A 20,495-nucleotide genomic window follows, 5' to 3' on the forward strand; every position below is an offset into this window, starting at 1 on the left:
TGCGCGGAGGTGAAGTACAGTAGCTAACGAGAGAGGAATCCGGAGGTGTTCGGGAGGAGAGGAGGTGACGGGCTGTGAAGTGATCTTAGACTGCAGATCTGGGCTGTTAATTAGGAGGAATGAATACTAAGGACGTAATAATTAAGTACAAAGTGGTGTAATAGGATGGAAATAAACATAAAACATGTTTTATATGATTAATGCTGTTTTAATTGTCACATGAAAAACTCAATTATATCAGAGCTCAGACCACCTCCTTCTGGGGGGGATTCAGGTATAAGGAATATTGGCACGGGAATATACTGTATCTGTACAATTATGGGAATACGTTCTCATGTATGGACTGGGGAACCTCTCCTGGCTAGAAGGACATTCCTGTTGTTCCATCCTGTCGCAGTAATGCTTGTAGAACTATCATCAGAGTACATGGCGCTCACATCGTGTGTTTTATCTCCTTGTTTCAGGGGCTTCTGAATGGATTAATGTATTACAGACCGGACGATCCTGTGGATTACTTGGAAAACTGTTTACAAAAAGTGAGGGATCTGGGAGGATCGGAGAAAGTAAAGTGGGACACGTTTGTGGGACCGGACAAGAGGAACTTACCTCCGCTCAATGGTGGACAGTCCCGAAGATCCTTCTACAGAAGCGGTAATTCTCAGTGTGGTCTCTTACGTGTCTTTAGTGTTCATTCTAGCAGTTCCTCTTCTCTGCCTGGGGTGTCGCTATGAACACTATGTCTTATTATTATACACAGACAAGATAATTTCTAAAGGGATGTCCCCACCCAGACAACACCCACTCTATGTATAGCGTCCTTCCACATGAAGGACTGTGTATAGCGTCCTTCCCCATGGAGGACTGTGTATAGCGTCCTTCCACATGAAGGACTGTGGATAGCGTCCTTCCCCCATGGAGGACTGTGGATAGCGTCCTTCCCCCATGGAGGACTGTGTATAGCGTCCTTCCCCCCATGGAGGACTGTGTATAGCGTCCTTCCCCCCATGGAGGACTGTGTATAGCGTCCTTCCCCCATGGAGGACTGTGTATCGCGTCCTTCCCCCCCATGGAGGACTGTGTATCGCGTCCTTCCCCATGGAGGACTGTGTATCGCGTCCTTCCCCATGGAGGACTGTGTATAGCGTCCTTCCCCCATGGAGGACTGTGTATAGCGTCCTTCCCCATGGAGGACTGTGTATAGCTGTCCTTCCCCCATGGAGGACTGTGTATAGCGTCCTTCCCCCATGGAGGACTGTGTATAGCGTCCTTCCCCCATGGAGGACTGTGTATAGCGTCCTTCCCCCATGGAGGACTGTGGATAGCGTCCTTCCCCCCCATGGAGGACTGTGGATAGCGTCCTCCCCCCCCATGGAGGACTGTGGATAGCGTCCTTCCCCATGGAGGACTGTGGATAGCGTCCTTCCCCCCCATGGAGGACTGTGGATAGCGTCCTCCCCCCCATGGAGGACTGTGGATAGCGTCCTTCCCCATGGAGGACTGTGTATAGCGTCCTTCCCCCATGGAGGACTGTGTATAGCGTCCTTCCCCCATGGAGGACTGTGTATAGCGTCCTTCCCCCATGGAGGACTGTGTATAGCGTCCTTCCCCCATGGAGACTGTGGATAGCGTCCTTCCCCCATGGAGGACTGTGGATAGCGTCCTTCCCCCTTGGAGGACTGTGGATAGCGTCCTTCCCCCTTGGAGGACTGTGGATAGCGTCCTCCCCCCCCCCCCCATGGAGGACTGTGGATAGCGTCCTTCCCCCCCCCCCCCATTCAGGACTGTGGATAGCGTCCTCCCCCCCCCCCCCCCATGGAGGACTGTGGATAGCGTCCTTCCCCCCCCCCCCCCCCATGCAGGACTGTGGATAGCGTCCTTCCCCCCCCCCCCCCCCCTGTAGGACTGTGGATAGCGGCCTTCCCCCCCCTGTAGGACTGTGCATAGGGGAGTTCCTTTACAATGCAAAACCATGCCATGTATATGATTGCCCCATTTAAAATAATGCCTAAGTTTGGGTGGCATCTTGCACGGCCACCGCAATACATCCGGCCCTGTGTCTGTTATTTTCCGGCATCACGCATTAACCACCGGATGAGTTTGGATGGTGTTTCCGCAGTTGAATAACTTAGAGATAGAAAGAAACTGAGTTCTGTATTCTCTCAATGTGACACCAGGGAGAGGAGTCATAACCAGATGCTTGGCGCTTGGTGCGCGCAGTGTGCAGGCTCCTTATGTCCAAAACTATATAATATGTATATAAATATATACAATCCGCTGGAGACTTTATGGGGATTTGTGTAACAGAGAACTCTCACATGTGAACGAGCAGTAATAACCCCAAAAATTAGCAAGTCGCTGCTTTCTACACAGTATGTCAGGGACCATGGAGCTGAGCTTAGGGAGGACAGAAATGCAAAATACACATTCATAGCCAAGGATGGCCCAGCATCTGCCCCATGGGAATGTCTGACCCCACGTAGCGCAGCTAGATGTCAAGTGCACAGTGATGCACTGAAAGTTGTTGTTCCAATCCTGCTTCTTGGCTCTTCCCACGTTCTGCAGCAGAGCCCAACTTAATGTGACTGCTCTGCAGAGGAACCTGAGACAGAGATTGTGGTGCAGGTGAGACTGTGTCTATACCACGTATCCCCAAATTCCCTGCAAGCGCCTGCTTCTTAATGACGATAAGCAATTGGCAGGAGAAACGTTCAGTACTGCAGGCGTACATCTCCGGACCAGCTGCTTCTCCCCTGGGCAGCCTCGCTCAGTTACTAGCCCCAAGCATCTCTTTGTGTTACTCCCTGAAGGCAGAACTGCAAATATTGCTTACACAGAAAGTTTGTGATCAATGTATTCACCAGTGGTGATGGCGGTGACAACTGATTGACAGCGCTTAGAGATTGGTACGTTCTAGAACCACTTCTGAGACCTCAGTCCCCTTGCTGAAGTACTTTGCAGACTAATAGTTTTACCTTAAACGATGCAAATGTCAAACCTAGTCCTGCCACGAGTTCTGGGCTGAGTGTGTGCAGAGCACTTGTCAGCTGATGTTACCGATGACTGCGATTATGCAGAACGCTTCGGGTAGCGGCAGATTTTTAGAAACCTTTTTTTAAAATTTAGGTCATTTTTATAAAATGCAGCGAGTGCAATAAAACAATCCTACAACAAAACCCGTTCAGTATTGTAGGGAAGCAATACTGAAAAACAAAGGTAAAATAAAGTCAAATATGGGTGAACAGTGGAGAAGATTAGACACAGACGCTGATAATTATGGCGGTCGGAAGAGCGAGTGCGTCAGAGTGACTATGTAGAATGGATTGAGTGTCTATAGAGCACGAATAAAGAGATGTTTCATGATTGGACGTCTTAAATAATGAGGGTTCTCTGCTCAGAAATGTTTAACGTGGCTAAGCCGCTGCCAAGTCCCGCACCAAAGCAGCTGCTCGCCACCGGAGGAGGCTGTACGCAATAATCATGCAGTTGCGCCCTAACAGCTGAACAATTGAATTGCTCTTTCGGGCGCCCGTTGCTAATGAGCAGGGTAAAAAAACAATTGAATTGCCTCCTTTGACAGTGCAGTTCTTGGCTCAGGCCGCCGTTGTGTGTCGGTATTTTCTGCTACTTCGTATGTGTCATGTCGACAAACCCACTATCGTGCTGAACAAGTGTGCACAATAACAGACTGGCCGGTTGACGGATTTTCATGCTCGTTCAGGGTTGCATGCTTGTTGTCCAGGGTTTCATGCTCGTTGTCAGAGATTTCTTACTTGAAGCTGCGCGAATGGTCCCAGAATGGATAGGTCTGTTTCCAAGTTGGTGAAAGGACCATCAAGTGACAGTGGGTCACGTGATGGTTGCCCCCCACCCCAAAGCAACACAATGCCCCAGCTCCGTAATATTCAGGATCATTGTTTAATATGAACGGTTTCACCCAAACCTACATGCGTAGTGGGAGGAGTTATTCTTTAATGTAACCCAAAGTATTCACAAGTCCGAGCTTTGTTCTCATGTGTTCCCCTCTTTGTTTCAGTGTTGCCAGAAAGCTGTAATTTCCCATATCGGAGATATGACCGGCTGCCGCCCATCCACCAGTTCTCCATAGAAAGTGACACCGATCTCTCCGAGACCGCAGAACTGATAGAGGAGTATGAAGTGTTTGATCCCTCAAGACCACACCCAAAAATTATCCTGGTGATTGGTATGTACAGTGATAATGTTCCCGAAGGCTTCATATGCGCTATTGGCTACTGTGCACTGTATACTCCCTACTGCCCCTTTGTGGTGTGTGCGCTGCAGTATGTGTATGATATACTCCCTACTGCCCCTGGTGGTGAGTGCGCTGCAGTATGTATATGATCTACTGCCCCTGGTGGTGTGTGTGCTGCAGTCTGTGTATGATATACTCCCTACTGCCCCTGGTGGTGTGTGTGTGCTGCAGTCTGTGTATGATATACTCCCTACTGCCCGTGGCGGTGTGTGCTTCGATCTGTATATGATATAATCCCTACTGCCCCTGGTGGTGTGTGCTGCAGTCTGTGTATGATATACTCCCTACTGCCCCTGGTGGTGTGTGCTGCGGTCTGTGTATTACTCCCTATTGCTCTGTACTGTAGTCTATACATTGTCTATATATTGTATAATCAGCAGCTGGTGAGGAATGTTGGTCCCTGATACAATAGGAGTGAGTACATTATAGCTGAGGCACTGAGCTGCTATAGATGTGATCTCGTTATTTGCATATATCCAGATGAGTGATTATGTGATCGGCTATTTATAAATCTGGCATTAATCCTGCGCTGCCTTATGCGCGGTTACTGGTGGGGGTGCTGGGAGGGTCAGCCCGCTGATATGTTATGTTTACTTGCTGGCAGGTATAAATGCGAGTGACACAATTACTGTGTATAGTGTGCGACCTGCATGACAATGACTGTGTGTGAGTGTTCCCGTCCCCACACTAATGAAGGGAATATTCCGTGCGCGCACTGCAAGGCGGATGGGGCTACAGGCTCTCAGAATTCTGGGTCAGTAAAATGTAGCAAAACTCTATTACTGAAAGTCACCCTATTTGTATTTTATTGTGGGGTTTTACCCGAATATATATCGCTATGTTTAGCGATGTTTATGTTTATTTACACACATTGCACTGGAACGTACGCCAACCAACCAACTCATGGGTTACAGCACATTTGTTTGTACTGCATCATGTTATTTAGGGGTTAAAGTGTGTGTGTGGGGGTACAGGGTGGAACTGAGTTCCACCTTCACCACTGCCCTGCACAGTAATTCCGACAGCTGTCCCTCTTCTGGCACGGCGTTTGTGATGTCACATCGCCAACGCAGCTGTGAAGACTAACTACAAGGAGGAGCAGGCTCTGTGCATTCTAAAGACAAGGTGAGAGGGGGCTGGAAGGGTACAGAGAGGGATAGGGGTGGTGATCTACTGGAGTGACAGGCAGATATGTGTGTGTCTAACTACTGCTGTGGGTATTATGTGTATAAGGGGCACTACTACTGTGGGCATTATGTGTGTAAGACACTACTGTGGGCATTATGTGGATAAGGGGCACTACTGTGGGCATTATGTGGATAAGGGGCACTACTGTGGGCATTATGTGGATAAGGGGCACTACTGTTGGCATTATGTGTATAAGGGGCACTACTACTGTGGGCATTATGTGAGTAAGAGACACTACTGTGGGCATTATGTGTATAAGGGGCACTACTACTGTGGGCATTATGTGTGTAAGGGGCACTACTACTGTGGGCATTAGGTGTACAAGGGGCACTACTACTGTGGGCATTCGGTGTACAAGGGGCACTACTACTGTGGGCATTAGGTGTACAAGGGGCACTACTACTGTGGGCATTCGGTGTACAAGGGGCACTACTACTGTGGGCATTAGGTGTACAAGGGGCACTACTACTGTGGGCATTCGGTGTACAAGGGGCACTACTACTGTGGGCATTAGGTGTACAAGGGGCACTACTACTGTGGGCATTAGGTGTACAAGGGGCACTACTACTGTGGGCATTAGGTGTACAAGGGGCACTACTACTGTGGGCATTCGGTGTACAAGGGGCACTACTACTGTGGGCATTAGGTGTACAAGGGGCACTACTACTGTGGGCATTAGGTGTACAAGGGGCACTACTACTGTGGGCATTAGGTGTACAAGGGGCACTACTACTGTGGGCATTAGGTGTACAAGGGGCACTACTACTGTGGGCATTAGGTGTACAAGGGGCACTACTACTGTGGGCATTAGGTGTACAAGGGGCACTACTACTGTGGGCATTCGGTGTACAAGGGGCACTATTACTGTGTAAATTATGCGTAAGGGTACTAGTGTTCTGGGCATTATTTGCATAAGTGGCACTAATTCCGTGTGCACTATGTGCAAGCAACTTTTTTATGTGAAAAACATTTAAAAGAAGTACTATTGTGTAGTGTAACATCAATAAGGGGTGCTACTGTGTGTCGTAATGTGAATAAAGGGCACTACTATGTGGTGTAATATGAATCGGGGCACTACATGTGATGCAATGAGAAAATTATTGTATGGTGTAATTTGAATAGGGGGTACTATTGTGTAAACACACCCCTTCCTTGTGAGACCACTTTATAAAGTATGGGAGGTCGGGTACAAATTTTTAGTTTACAGGGGGTGCCGAGAATCCTGGCACCGGCTTGGGCTCCCCCCGATCTGGGATGGGGAGAGCCGGTGGCAGGGGAAATGAGTTCCACATCCTTCCAGTGTAGACTCTCCTTGGGGCATTTGCCGGTGATAGAGGAGGACTCGGAGCCCCACAGAAAGATACATATGTGTATCCCCTCCTCTATATCTCTGGGGTCTGCTCCACTTTGGGTAATTCATTCGGGCTGCTTTTGTGTGTTAAAAAGAATACTAAAAGCTAATGTCGGTTAACTGGAATTCATCATTTGTGGGGACGTGAAGATCTAAATAAAATGATGTACTTTATTTATAGATGGGATTGCTGCCACCCCCTCGTACTATCACAAGCTTTGCTCTTGCGCTGATTTCTTGTGACTTGCACACAGGAGAATACCGCAGGAGTGTGTCCGACCACCGCAATCTGTCTGCATCACTGTGACCGGAGGGATTACTGCTCTGTGCTGTTGGGAGACTCTGCACCTTCCACTATATAACCCTGTCTGTGCTTGGCTTTCTGATTGGCTGCTGGTTGTCCATGGGTGTTCCCATGAAAATGCTGGGCGTTCCCATGAAATGAAGCAGTGACGCGGGTGCCGGGGGTGACATCACTGGTTGTCCGCTGCCCGCCAGTATCCACCAATCAGTTTCTTTCTGCTGTGAAACAGGTTGCGTTTGAATAATGACCATTAGGAACTGATTGATTGATACTTTATCTTTCACCCTGGTGTTATATGTCTGCCCATAAGAGATGGACAGAGTTACCAACCAATCAGATCCTAACAGTCATTTTTCAAACCCTGGGGCAAATGTATTAAGTCTTAAAAAGAGATAAATGCGAGGGTGCCAAAGAGCGAGAAACATCCAGCCAATCAGCTCTCGGCTGTCTTGTTGCAAGCTTTTTGACAAATGGCAGTTAGAGGCAGACTGGCTGGATGTTTTTCACTCTATCACCCACAAATTTATCTCTTTTTAAGGTTTAATACATCTGAACCATAGCCTGTAACATGACAGTTAGGAGCTGATTAGCTTCTATTTTGTCTCTGTCCACTGTATCTGTCTCCAAGGCTCAGTACAAAGACGCCTTAATTTGCGGATCACAAATGAAATGTTTACGGCGGTTTTGGGAATGACGCGGTGAAACGCGCGCACAGAATTGTTTGTAGCGGCTGATTTAGGATTGATGTCGTTTTTTGGAGACTATTACAGTTGTTGCTGTTTTATATTTTAGGCGGCCCCGGGAGCGGTAAAGGGACGCAGAGCCTGAAGATAGCGGAACGCTACGGGTTTGAGTACATCTCAGTGGGGGAACTATTGAGGAAAAAGATCCACAACACGAGCAGTAACCGGAAATGGAGCCTTATCGCCAAGATAATAACCACAGGAGAACTGGCCCCGCAGGTAACTGTTTTATACGCTCTGTCGTCCACGGAACTGTAACTTACTAAGATCACCACCGACTCATGTCCCCTCTCCTCCGTTCTCCTTAAGGAAACCACGATCACTGAAATAAAGCAGAAACTGATGCAAATGCCGGACTCTGAGGGGATCGTTATAGACGGATTTCCCCGCGATGTGGCGCAAGCTCTCTCCTTCGAGGATCAGGTAAGAGTCTACGTGGACCTGTTATTCGGCTGTTGTGTCTGGTGTCGGAGTCTCTGCAGGAAACGATTTGCAGCAGATCGTGTTCTGCTCTGATAGCGGCTTCTCCAACAGGGAGACGCTAGATTAATCCTTCTCTAACAATATGGTTCCTTTTGTGGATGTGGAGCCGCGTCCTCCAGTATTCGGTGATGGATAATAACGTATTGTACGTCCCCACAGCCCTATTGTAGCCGATACGCTTCATTTACGCTAAGTAGCAGCAGACAATGTCTTCTCTCTGTAATATTCTGTAAAATAACATTTTATAGATACTGGAAATGAAAATTAGTTTTGTGCTGAATGTGCAAAATTCGGGAGCATGCACATGTGCAACCCCCCCCAGAGCATGCGCAAAATGGGTATTCACTCTAGCGGGTGGCATCTAACTGATGCTAGACGCGATTCAGGACTGAATCGGACCCAGTATGTTGAACGTGGAGAGTGCTTCTGACCAGACTATATGTTGTGCTCGTTAAGGGAAGCTTCATTCCTTGTGCCAAGATGGCTACCACTGAGCGTGTGCAGGGATGACTTGCTGTGCGAGAGACGGTAGATGTCCCCATCCTGTAATAAAGATGATGCGTTCTTTATTTGTGTAAATCCAGTGTGTGCTGCAGTGTAATAGCATGCCCGTGCCCGTGCTAGGGCCTCCATATAAATGGGCAGTCATCATTAACGGGCACCAGGGTCAGAGCAGCCACAACACCGACTGACCTTAGCTACATCGATGCATCCTAGGCCTATCACCCGGATCCCAGACCCGTTCTGTCGGCATCATCGCTGATTTACGGTCACCATAAAGTTGATTTAGGAACGAGCAGCGAGCGATGCGGAATCGTTCTGGGAACTGTCACATTTCCCATGCAATGTCATTACATAGAAACACTAATTAAATACAAAGCTCTTAAGTTTTTATCCTTTAAACCTCTACGTCTCTGCCGTAGCCAAATGGAAATGTGCATTAAGCAGCGGGCATAGACGTCTGTGACCGCCCGTAATATCGCTGCCAATGATATAAATACTGGCCGGAGGGAACAAGGAGTCAGCCAGCAGTATGCCAGACGGAATTAATACTCTGATAGATAATGCTGCCAATCATCTCAGCACTGTGTATTGTAGACGGCTGTGTACATAGGGGGTCATTGTGATCCAATCGTCGCATTGCGAATTCGCAAAAGGGGCCGATGTTGAAGATCTGCGAATATGGGCATGTGCAGGTCTTCTCTGCGGGCGCCCTCACAGCGGGGGGAGGGGAGGTGCCGGAGGCATCCTGGATGTACGCATGAAAACGCTGGGTACGCCCAGGAAGCCATGCGAACGGGGGTGACTCCCTGCCTTCGGGAGCGGGCAGCTGACACCACCAGGGGATGACTTAGTTTAGCTTCAGAAAACATTTCGATGGTCGGCGAATATCAAATGATTTTAGGCCTACACGAAATTTACACGAAGGGGGGGGGGGGGGGTCATACAGGCCAGCGTTAGTTGGCTCACAAAGCAGCGAATTGGGCCCATAGCAGGCGCACCCTGGGCACTGGAGCTGGCATTGTATTTGTGACTCGGGTGCTAACCTGTATAGAATACACAGACTCAGGAGCGATACGAGTGAGTCCCGCGATCATCGCACCACGCAGCATTGCTGCTAGAATACACAGACTCGGGAGCGATACGAGTGAGTCCCGCGATCATCGCACCACGCAGCATTGCTGCTAGAATACACAGACTCAGGAGCGATACGAGTGAGTCCCGCGATCATCGCACCACGCAGCATTGCTGCTAGAATACACAGACTCAGGAGCGATACGAGTGAGTCCCGCGATCATCGCACCACGCAGCATTGCTGCTAGAATACACAGACTCAGGAGCGATACGAGTGAGTCCCGCGATCATCGCACCACGCAGCATTGCTGCTAGAATACACAGACTCAGGAGCGATACGAGTGAGTCCCGCGATCATCGCACCACGCAGCATTGCTGCTAGAATACACAGACTCAGGAGCGATACGAGTGAGTCCCGCGATCATCGCACCACGCAGCATTGCTGCTAGAATACACAGACTCAGGAGCGATACGAGTGAGTCCCGCGATCATCGCACCACGCAGCATTGCTGCTAGAATACACAGACTCGGGTGCTAACCTGTATAGAATACACAGACTCAGGAGCGATACGAGTGAGTCCCGCCCGCGATCATCGCACCACGCAGCATTGTGCTCTACCTGGGACTGCGGGAAAACGTCTGAGTGTAAGATTCCTGTTTATATAGTGATGGAACTGCAGCAGCCACCCACAAGTGAAAAAATCAACCTTCCGCGTCAACCTTTTTTCTTGTGTCGACCTTTTGACCATGTTGACCTAATAAATGTCAACCCTTTTCATCTGTTGAACTTCTTCTGCCTGTCAACCAATAGTGATTGACCTTTTGACTGTCGGCCTAATGGTCCACTCCGAAGCCATCGCAACATGTGTAGGCCATCGCTGCCGCGAGGAACATCGATACCCTGAGTGCCTCCGCACCTGCTCAGAATGGCCGAGGGCGCTGCCACACTGGCGCCATGTTTTATGCATACAAGATCCACAATGCGTTGTTACAGATGTTCCCTGTTACATCCTATGCCGCTAATGGCCGCTTTGCGTCAATCACTTTGCAACCGCTTGCGCACATGTGCAGTCTGCCGATCATCGCTCAGCTGTGACCGCCCCTAAATCATGTCATACAGTATAAGCACCTTTTCCTGTTGCTCCAGTGTATCTATAATAATATAATTTACAGACGGTTGGCACACATCATTACTACCCTTGTACCGGCGCCCATCCTGTGTTCTGAGAGAATGCCAGTGTCTATCTCCAGGACATTGTCACAAGGTGAACCATTGTCTGTAGACACAGAAACATTGGGTCTAATTCAGACCCGATCACAGGGAAAATTCTGCAAATGGGGGATTCCGGCGTCGGGATTTTGACCACCGGGATTCCGACCGCCGGATTTCTAACTGCATCCCCCTGGTTTTGCCCATTTTTAGAACAAATTTGTCCTGCAATCAGATCTGAATTAGGCCCAAAATCCAAAAGGAGTTTTTGTCTGGAATCAGTGTATTGGAAACATCCGCGTTTGTCATAACGAACCATATAATATTCCGATTCCGCGAGTGAGGAAATAGGGGGAACCGTTAATTATTACATTGTGAATAGTTATTCTAATGTGGAACACAAACCCTGAATACGGGAAGACATGACGGAGGCAGGAGCGACGTCACTGGCAGCAAGTGAGCGGGGGACCGCAGGCGACAGCCACAATAGTCGTTGCGGATTATGCCAGCCACAATAGTCGTTGCGGATCATGCCAGCCACAATAGTCGTTGCGGATTATGCCAGACACAATAGTCGTTGCGGATTATGCCAGACACAATAGTCGTTGCGGATTATGCCAGACACAATAGTCGTTGCGGGTTATGCCAGACACAATAGTCGTTGCGGATTATGCCAGACACAATAGTCGTTGCGGATCATGCCAGCCACAATAGTCGTTGCGGATTATGCCAGACACAATAGTCGTTGCGGATTATGCCAGACACAATAGTCGTTGCGGATTATGCCAGACACAATAGTCGTTGCGGATTATGCCAGACACAATAGTCGTTGCGGATTATGCCAGACACAATAGTCGTTGCGGATTATGCCAGACACAATAGTCGTTGCGGATCATGCCAGCCACAATAGTCGTTGCGGATCATGCCAGCCACAATAGTCGTTGCGGGTCATGCCAGACACAATAGTCGTTGCGGATTATGCCAGACACAATAGTCGTTGCGGATTATGCCAGACACAATAGTCGTTGCGGATTATGCCAGACACAATAGTCGTTGCGGATTATGCCAGACACAATAGTCGTTGCGGATTATGCCAGCCACAATAGTCGTTGCGGATTATGCCAGCCACAATAGTCGTTGCGGATTATGCCAGCCACAATAGTCGTTGCGGATCATGCCAGCCACAATAGTCGTTGCGGATCATGCCAGCCACAATAGTCGTTGCGGATCATGGCAGACACAATAGTCGTTGCGGATTATGCCAGCCACAATAGTCGTTGCGGATTATGCCAGCCACAATAGTCGTTGCGGATTATGCCAGCCACAATAGTCGTTGCAGCACAGTGCATCGGGCGGTTGTGCGATGCATCCAGCCAGGGCTATTTGGTACCCACGTATGGCTTCCCGAATCTCATTTCAGCACACTGGTGCCAAGTGCTGTTTCCCTCTCATCTCTGTCTCTGGGATGTGCCCCGAATACTAAAACTTCCTAAAGTCTTTCCCAATGTGTTCAGCTGAAGATCATGATTACAGTCCGGGGAATTGGGGCGATAATGCGTCAGACGCTTCTGGCATTGATAGAGCTGAAATTGTCACCGGATCTCTGAATATTTGCAATCGTTCCCATGTCTGTATATTGAGTCTCAGGACGTGCGGAGAATGTGGTGTTTGCAGAGGATTGGCTTCTGCTGTGCAGCGGATAGTAGGTCATTTTGTGTTTAAATTGGCGCATTTTACCGTCTCTGCCAGTTAGGAAAACCTTATTCCGCTGTCCCAGAGTGCAGAAACGTCATTATATTTCTGACAAAATCCTTCTTAGATGGACAAAACCATGTGCACTGCAGGTGGGGCAGATGTTACATGTGCAGAGAGAGTTAGATTTGGGTGGGGTTTTACTTCAAAGTGAGATCTATATTGCAGTGTAAACATAAAGCGTCAGTATTTACCCTGCACAGAAACAAAATGACTCGCCCAAACCTAATTCTCTCTGCACATTTTACATCTGCCCCCCTGCAGTGCACATGGTTTTGTCTATCTAAGAAGGAATTTGTCAGAAAGAGTGAACTAGAATAAGGCCCTAAGTTCTGCCAGAAGGCTTTCAGACGGTGTGTGCATGCACCTGTGCGACAGACATCTGCCAGAGAGGGGTCCTGTCAGTCAAACTGTGGCTCCATTGTGTTTACAAACCATTGCTATCTCCAGTGCAGCACTACAGTATATACATCCCCTGTGTGGCGTAGTGATATTGTATTGTGGTCTGACCATATGATAGAGGACACGTACAGCGCAGCACTACAGTATATACATCCCCTGTGAGGCGTAGTGATACTGTATTGTGGTCTGACCATATGAGAGAGGACATGTACAGCGCAGCACTACAGTATATACATCCCCTGTGAGGCGTAGTGATACTGTATTGTGGTCTGACCATATGAGAGAGGACATATACAGCGCAGCACTACAGTATGTACATTCCCTGTGAGGCGTAGTGATAGTGTATTGTGGTCTGACCATATGAGAGAGGACATATACAGCGCAGCACTACAGTATGTACATTCCCTGTGAGGCGTAGTGATACTGTATTGTGGTCTGACCATATAAGAGAGCGGACATATACAGTGCAGCACTACAGTATATACATCCCATGTGTGGCGTAGTGATATTGTATTGTGGTCTGACCATATAAGAGAGGACATATACAGTGCAGCACTACAGTACAGGTCGAGTATCCCGTATCCGAATATCCGTTATCCGAATTATTCCGAAATACGGACATTCCAGAAAGTGAAAAATTATTTTTTTTTTGCTGAAAACTCACTGGGGACATTTGTAACAGCATCACTGGGGACATGATATGTAACTGGCACTATATATGTGCAAGACAATGATTGCTTGGCATTCAAATTCAGTGCTGAGATAGTACACACATTTTGTTTCACGTTTTGAAACCTTGTTTTTTGAACAATTAAAATATATTTGTGTGTATTTTATGTGGTAATAAAATATATTTGTGTGTATATTATGTGTTTATACAGCATAAATGCAAGATACTTCAAAATACATCATTGAAATATTAAAATATTCCGAAATACGGAATAATCCGTTATCCAAAATTCTCCTGGTCCCGAGCATTTTGGATAAGGGATACTCAACCTGTATATACATCCCCTGTGAGGCATAGTGATACTGTACACGTACAGTGCAGCACTACAGTATATACATCCCCTGTGAGGCGTAGTGATACTGTATTGTGGTCTGACCATATGAGAGAGGACACGTACAGTGCAGCACTACAGTATATACATCCCCTGTGAGGCGTAGTGATACTGTATTGTGGTCTGACCATATGAGAGAGGACATGTACAGCGCAGCACTACAGTATATACATCCCCTGTGAGGCGTAGTGATACTGTATTGTGGTCTGACCATATGAGAGAGGACATATATAGCGCAGCACTACAGTATATACATTCCCTGTGAGGCGTAGTGATAGTGTATTGTGGTCTGACCATATGAGAGAGGACATATACAGCACTACAGTATATACATCCCCTGTGAGGCGTAGTGATACTGTATTGTGGTCTGACCATATGAGAGAGGACACGTACAGTGCAGCACTACAGTATATACATCCCCTGTGAGGCGTAGTGATAGTGTATTGTGGTCTGACCATATGAGAGAGGACATATACAGCACTACAGTATATACATCCCCTGTGAGGCGTAGTGATAGTGTATTGTGGTCTGACCACATGAGAGAGGACACATACAGTGCAGCACTACAGTATATACATCCCCTGTGAGGCGTAGTGATAGTGTATTGTGGTCTGAGCATATGAGAGAGGACATATACAGTGCAGCACTACAGTATATACATCCCCTGTGAGGCATAGTGATACTGTACACGTACAGTGCAGCACTACAGTATATACATCCCCTTAAGCGTAATGATACTGTATTGTGGTCTGACCATATAAGAGAGGACATATACAGTGCAGCACTACAGTATATACATCCCCTGTGAGGCGTAGTGATAGTGTATTGTGGTCTGAGCATATGAGAGAGGACATATACAGTGCAGCACTACAGTATATACATCCCCTGTGAGGCATAGTGATACTGTACACGTACAGTGCAGCACTACAGTATATACATCCCCTGAGGCGTAATGATACTGTATTGTGGTCTGACCATATAAGAGAGGACATGTACAGTGCAGCACTACAGTATATACATCCCCTGTGAGGCGTAGTGATATTGTATTGTGGTCTGACCATATGAGAGAGGACACGTACAGTGCAGCACTACAGTATATACATCCCCTGTGAGGCATAGTGATACTGTATTGTGGTCTGACCATATAAGAGAGGACACGTACAGTGCAGCACTACAGTATATACATCCCCTGTGAGGCGTAGTGATACTGTATTGTGGTCTGACCATATGAGAGAGGACACGTACAGTGCAGCACTACAGTATATACATCCCCTGTGAGGCGTAGTGATACTGTATTGTGGTCTGACCATATGAGAGAGGACACGTACAGTGCAGCACTACAGTATATACATCCCCTGTGAGGCGTAGTGATACTGTATTGTGGTCTGACCATATGAGAGAGGACATATACAGCGCAGCACTACAGTATATACATTCCCTGTGAGGTGTAGTGATACTGTATTGTGGTCTGACCATATGTGAGAGGACACGTACAGTGCAGCACTACAGTATATACATCCCCTGTGAGGCGTAGTGATAGTGTATTGTGGTCTGACCATATGATAGAGGACACGTACAGCGCAGCACTACAGTATATACATCCCCTGTGAGGCGTAGTGATACTGTATTGTGGTCTGACCATATGAGAGAGGACATGTACAGTGCAGCACTACAGTATATACATCCCCTGTGAGGCGTAGTGATACTGTATTGTGGTCTGACAATATGAGCGGACATATATAGTGCAGCACTACAGTATATACATCCCATGTGAGGCATATTGATACTGTATTGTGGTCTGACCATATAAGAGAGGACACGTACAGTGCAGCACTACAGTATATACATCCCCTGTGAGGCGTAGTGATACTGTATTGTGGTCTGACCATATGAGAGAGGACATATACAGTGCAGCACTACAGTATATACATCCCCTGTGAGGCGTAGTGATACTGTATTGTGGCCTGACAATATGAGAGAGGACATATACAGCGCAGCACTACAGTATATACATCCCCTGTGAGGCGTAGTGATACTGTATTGTGGTCTGACCATATGAGAGAGGACACGTACAGTGCAGCACTACAGTATATACATCCCCTGTGAGGCGTAGTGATACTGTATTGTGGTCTCTCCATATGAGAGAGGACATGTACAGCGCAGCACTACAGTATATACATCCCCTGTGAGGTGTAGTGATACTGTATTGTGGTCTGACCATATGGTAGAGGACACGTACAGCGCAGCACTACAGTATATACATCCCCTGTGAGGCGTAGTGATACTGTATTGTGGTCTGACCATATGAGAGAGGACATATACAGTGCAGCACTACAGTGTATATACATCCCCTGTGAGGCGTAGTGATACTGTATTGTGGTCTGACCATATGAGAGAGGACACGTACAGTGCAGCACTACAGTATATACATCCCCTGTGAGGCGTAGTGATACTGTATTGTGGTCTGAGCACACTACAGTAGCGCAGACAGGGAACGGAGCTACAGGCTGCCTGGTAACAGGTATAAAATTAGAACAGAGACATAATCGTGTTGCATGTTTCTGTATTTCGTTATACCTGTACTACACAAGGGCCCTGATTCTGTTTGGTTCGGTCCCCCGTTTGAACGCTAACAATGTTTTTCGGTACTTATGTAGTATCTGGGCTGCCGATTTTTTGATTGTATGCCTTAACTTAAGGCATACAATCAGATGCGATGCGATGCGATGGACCCGATTTTTCCATAGGATTCAATGTTAAAATGGACTGAGTCCATTTTAACATGGAATTCAATGGGAAAAGGGGTCCTTTTCATACCCCTACTATCCAAGTGGGCATGGAGTTGGATATAAACCTGTGGCGAGCGTGGCGAGCGAACGGTATTCTGTGTCCCCTCGCGGGGCTCGCCACGCTTCGGGCTCGGTGGCTCTCTACGCTCGCCACAGGTTTATATCCAACTCCATGCTCACTTGGATAGTAGGGGTATGAAAAGGACCCCTTTTCCCATTGAATTCCATGTTAAAATGGACTCAGTCCATTTTAACATTGAATCCTATGGAAAAATCGAGTCCATCGCATCGCATGCGATATGGTCGGATGCGATGCGATGGACCCGATTTCAAAATCGGCAGCCCAGTTAGTACATAAGTACCTGTTTTTCTACTGCGCATGTTTGCATGGAGCAATGCGGCCCGGGGGTGTGCGGCGGGTGGGAGAAGTTTCACCCATGGGAATGCCCAGCGTTTCAAGGGCGTTCCCATGAAAATGCTGGGCATTCCCATGGGAATGGGGATATGTCAATGTGTGCTGGGGGGGGGGAGTGTGCAGCTGACGTCACACAATGTCAGCCGCCTGCCATGTCTTTGGCCGGAAGTCCGCAAATATGTCCGTCTCCTCTGACTTATATTATGGAGAAATAATTTGATGGTTTTCCGGCTGCGGGCGCACGCAGGGGGGGGTGTATCTTCCTGACGCATGGTTGCCAGGGGATAGGACTGCGGGGAAGGTGGTGGTTAGGCAAACACAAGATTTTTAGAGGGGGGGGGGGGGGGGTTCAAATGTAATCCAGAATCTCCCACTCTGCAGTGCATTGGAGTAAGTGAAGGAGTCTGGGGGAGAGGTAACAGCCCTGAAATTGGGTCCTTTTATACACTGGATACTGTAACCTTTTTGAAACCGTACATCTGTACTATTAAATATAAATTTAAATAAGTGGTCAGGTGAGTGCAGGTATATGTACTTACAGTATATATGTCTCTCTGCTGCTGGGAGAAGCCTGAATCACTCAGCACACATGACACAGGCGCTGGTTAGTAAACACGATTCCCTGTCTCTGTGGGACTCTCCCTCCCAGCGTGGGCTTCGGATCTAGTTACCGAAGTAAGTGTCTCGGCTCGACGCCTGCTGTTATAAAAAGTGGTTTTTGAAACCTATTTTATTCTGAGAGTGTTAAGGCGGAGAGGTTCTCTGTAGCTGGGTAATCTGTAATACTGGATACCGAGGCTGAATGTTACACATTGTCTGCAGGATGGGATGAGTCTGTTGGCTATGGGACAGGGATGATGGAAACTGTCTAAAACAAACACCGCATCCTCTTAGGGCCAGATTTACTAAGCTTGAAAAGTGATAAAATTGAGAGTGATAAATCCCCAGCCAATCAGCTCGAAACTGTCATGTCACAGGCAGTGTTTGAAAAATGAAAAGTAGGAGCTGATTGGTTGGTGGTTTATCACTCTCCATGTTATCACTTTTCAAGGCTTAGTACATCTGGCCCTTAGGCAGTTAAAGTCCAGGGTCCTGGTGTAATTCGCAGTGAATTGTGTAATTGTGTCCCTGCCCCCACTGCACAATGTCACTAATTATTCCATTGCACCTCGGGGGTGGGACTGTGCTGCCAGCCATGCTCTGGGACAGCCCACTGGGAACAAATCCACTGGAGCAGCCGGGTTCCCAGACTATTTCTAACTACTAATTTCAAAGAAACCTTTTCAGATCTTCTCTTTATTTTGCCGGATTTTCTTTTTCATTGTGAATAACTTTATTTACTTTTGGTTTAGATCTGTACCCCGGATCTAGTGGTGTTCCTGGCGTGTGACAATCACAAGCTGAAAGAGAGACTTCAGAAACGGGCGGAGCAGCAAGGCCGTCCTGATGACAATCTCAAGGCTATTCAGAGGAGGTTAATGAACTTTAAGCAGAACGCCGTCCCGCTGGTCAGCTACTTCCAGGAAAAGGGCCTCATCATCACGGTAACTAGCAAATCCTCATTACCTGTACATAGACTTTAGTTTCCTTACAGTCTGACTGCGAAACAAAGGAGTTCAACTTATGTCTGTATTGCATAGGAGTAGTTTGGTGGGGGGTCATTCCCCAATTCATAGTTGGTCAAGTCCCAGTACAGATGTACAAATGCCGCACATCAGATTGGTCAGTGTGAGCTGGCAATGTAAGCTGGTCACAATTAGTTTTATTTATATACCTGGTGTGCTGGGAGGGACTATGCTTGGTGTGCTGGGAGGGACTATGCGTGGTGTGCTGGGAGGGACTATGACTGGTGCGCTGGGGCGGGACTATGACTGGTGCGCTGGAGTCGGGACTATGACTGGTGCGCTGGGGCGGGACTATGACTGGTGCGCTGGGGCGGGACGATGACTGGTGCGCTGGGGCTGGACTATGCCTGGTGCGCTGGGAGGGACTATGCCTGGTGCACTGGGGCTGGACTATGACTGGTGCACTGGGAGGGACTATGACTGGTGCGCTGGGAGAGACTATGCCTGGTGCGCTGGGGAGGGACTATGACTGGTGCGCTGGGGCTGGACTATGCCTGGTGCACTGGGGCTGGACTATGAATGGTGCGCTGGGAGGGACTATGCCTGGTGCACTGGGCGGGACTATGACTGGTGCGCTGGGAGGGACTATGCCTGGTGCACTGGGAGGGACTATGCCTGGTGCACTGGGGCTGGACTATGACTGGTGCGCTGGGGAGGGACTATGACTGGTGCGCTGGGGCGGGACTATGAATGGTGCGCTGGGAGGGACTATGCCTGGTGCGCTGGGCGGGACTATTTTACTCTTCTTGGGAAACAGAGTATGAGGATGCATCTGTACAAAATGTCGACGTGAGTTTTTGTTCACCATTTTTTTCATGGTGACACCTGAGCAAGTGGACCCACAAGTAGTATAGCGTTCTTCCCGCCTGGTTCATCGCTCTGCTACTGCCGCACTCTGCCCACTTTACTGTTCCCAATTGTTGTAGCTTTCAAAAGTGCCAACAATTTTTTTTTTTTTTTTTTTGAAAAACTGTGAAAAACTCATGTCGACCTTTTGGTGTCGACCTATTGACCATCAAGCTCTCATCCAACTTATTTCCAAAGGTAAGAGAAATCATTTGAGCACACTGTTATAATAGTACGCTATTCTGTTCTCCCTCCATGCCCTAGTAGATGGTAGGGTATGAAATAACATCTGTTTTTTTTATAAAAATTTGAAAAACTCATGTCGACCTTTGACTGTTGACCTTCCGACCCCGTCCTCCTTAGCCATTATGACCTATTTCATGTGTCGAGCTAAGCCCTGTCGATATTTAGTGGGTTCCACCCCCCCCCCCCCCCCCAATGGCCCTAACTGTGTGGAGTTTGTATATTCTCCCCGTACTTG

The 20,495-nt window shown here is 48.0% G+C and overlaps 1 protein-coding gene across 1 annotated transcript in view; it reads left to right on the top strand.

Annotated features, from left to right (window-relative positions):
- The window catches only part of AK5 (adenylate kinase 5), a 167,752-nt gene that overhangs the window by 13,104 nt on the left and 134,153 nt on the right, over positions 1-20,495 (top strand). The window contains exons 2-6 of the mRNA XM_083157793.1: positions 465-651; positions 4,034-4,201; positions 7,906-8,075; positions 8,166-8,279; positions 18,896-19,087. Coding sequence (XP_083013919.1) covers positions 465-651; positions 4,034-4,201; positions 7,906-8,075; positions 8,166-8,279; positions 18,896-19,087 — 831 coding nt within the window. The remainder of the gene's footprint in view (positions 1-464; positions 652-4,033; positions 4,202-7,905; positions 8,076-8,165; positions 8,280-18,895; positions 19,088-20,495) is intronic.

Source organism: Crinia signifera, chromosome 8 (genome assembly GCF_055691185.1).
Source record: "Crinia signifera chromosome 8, ASM5569118v1, whole genome shotgun sequence".
Classification (NCBI taxonomy): Eukaryota; Metazoa; Chordata; class Amphibia; order Anura; family Myobatrachidae; genus Crinia; species Crinia signifera.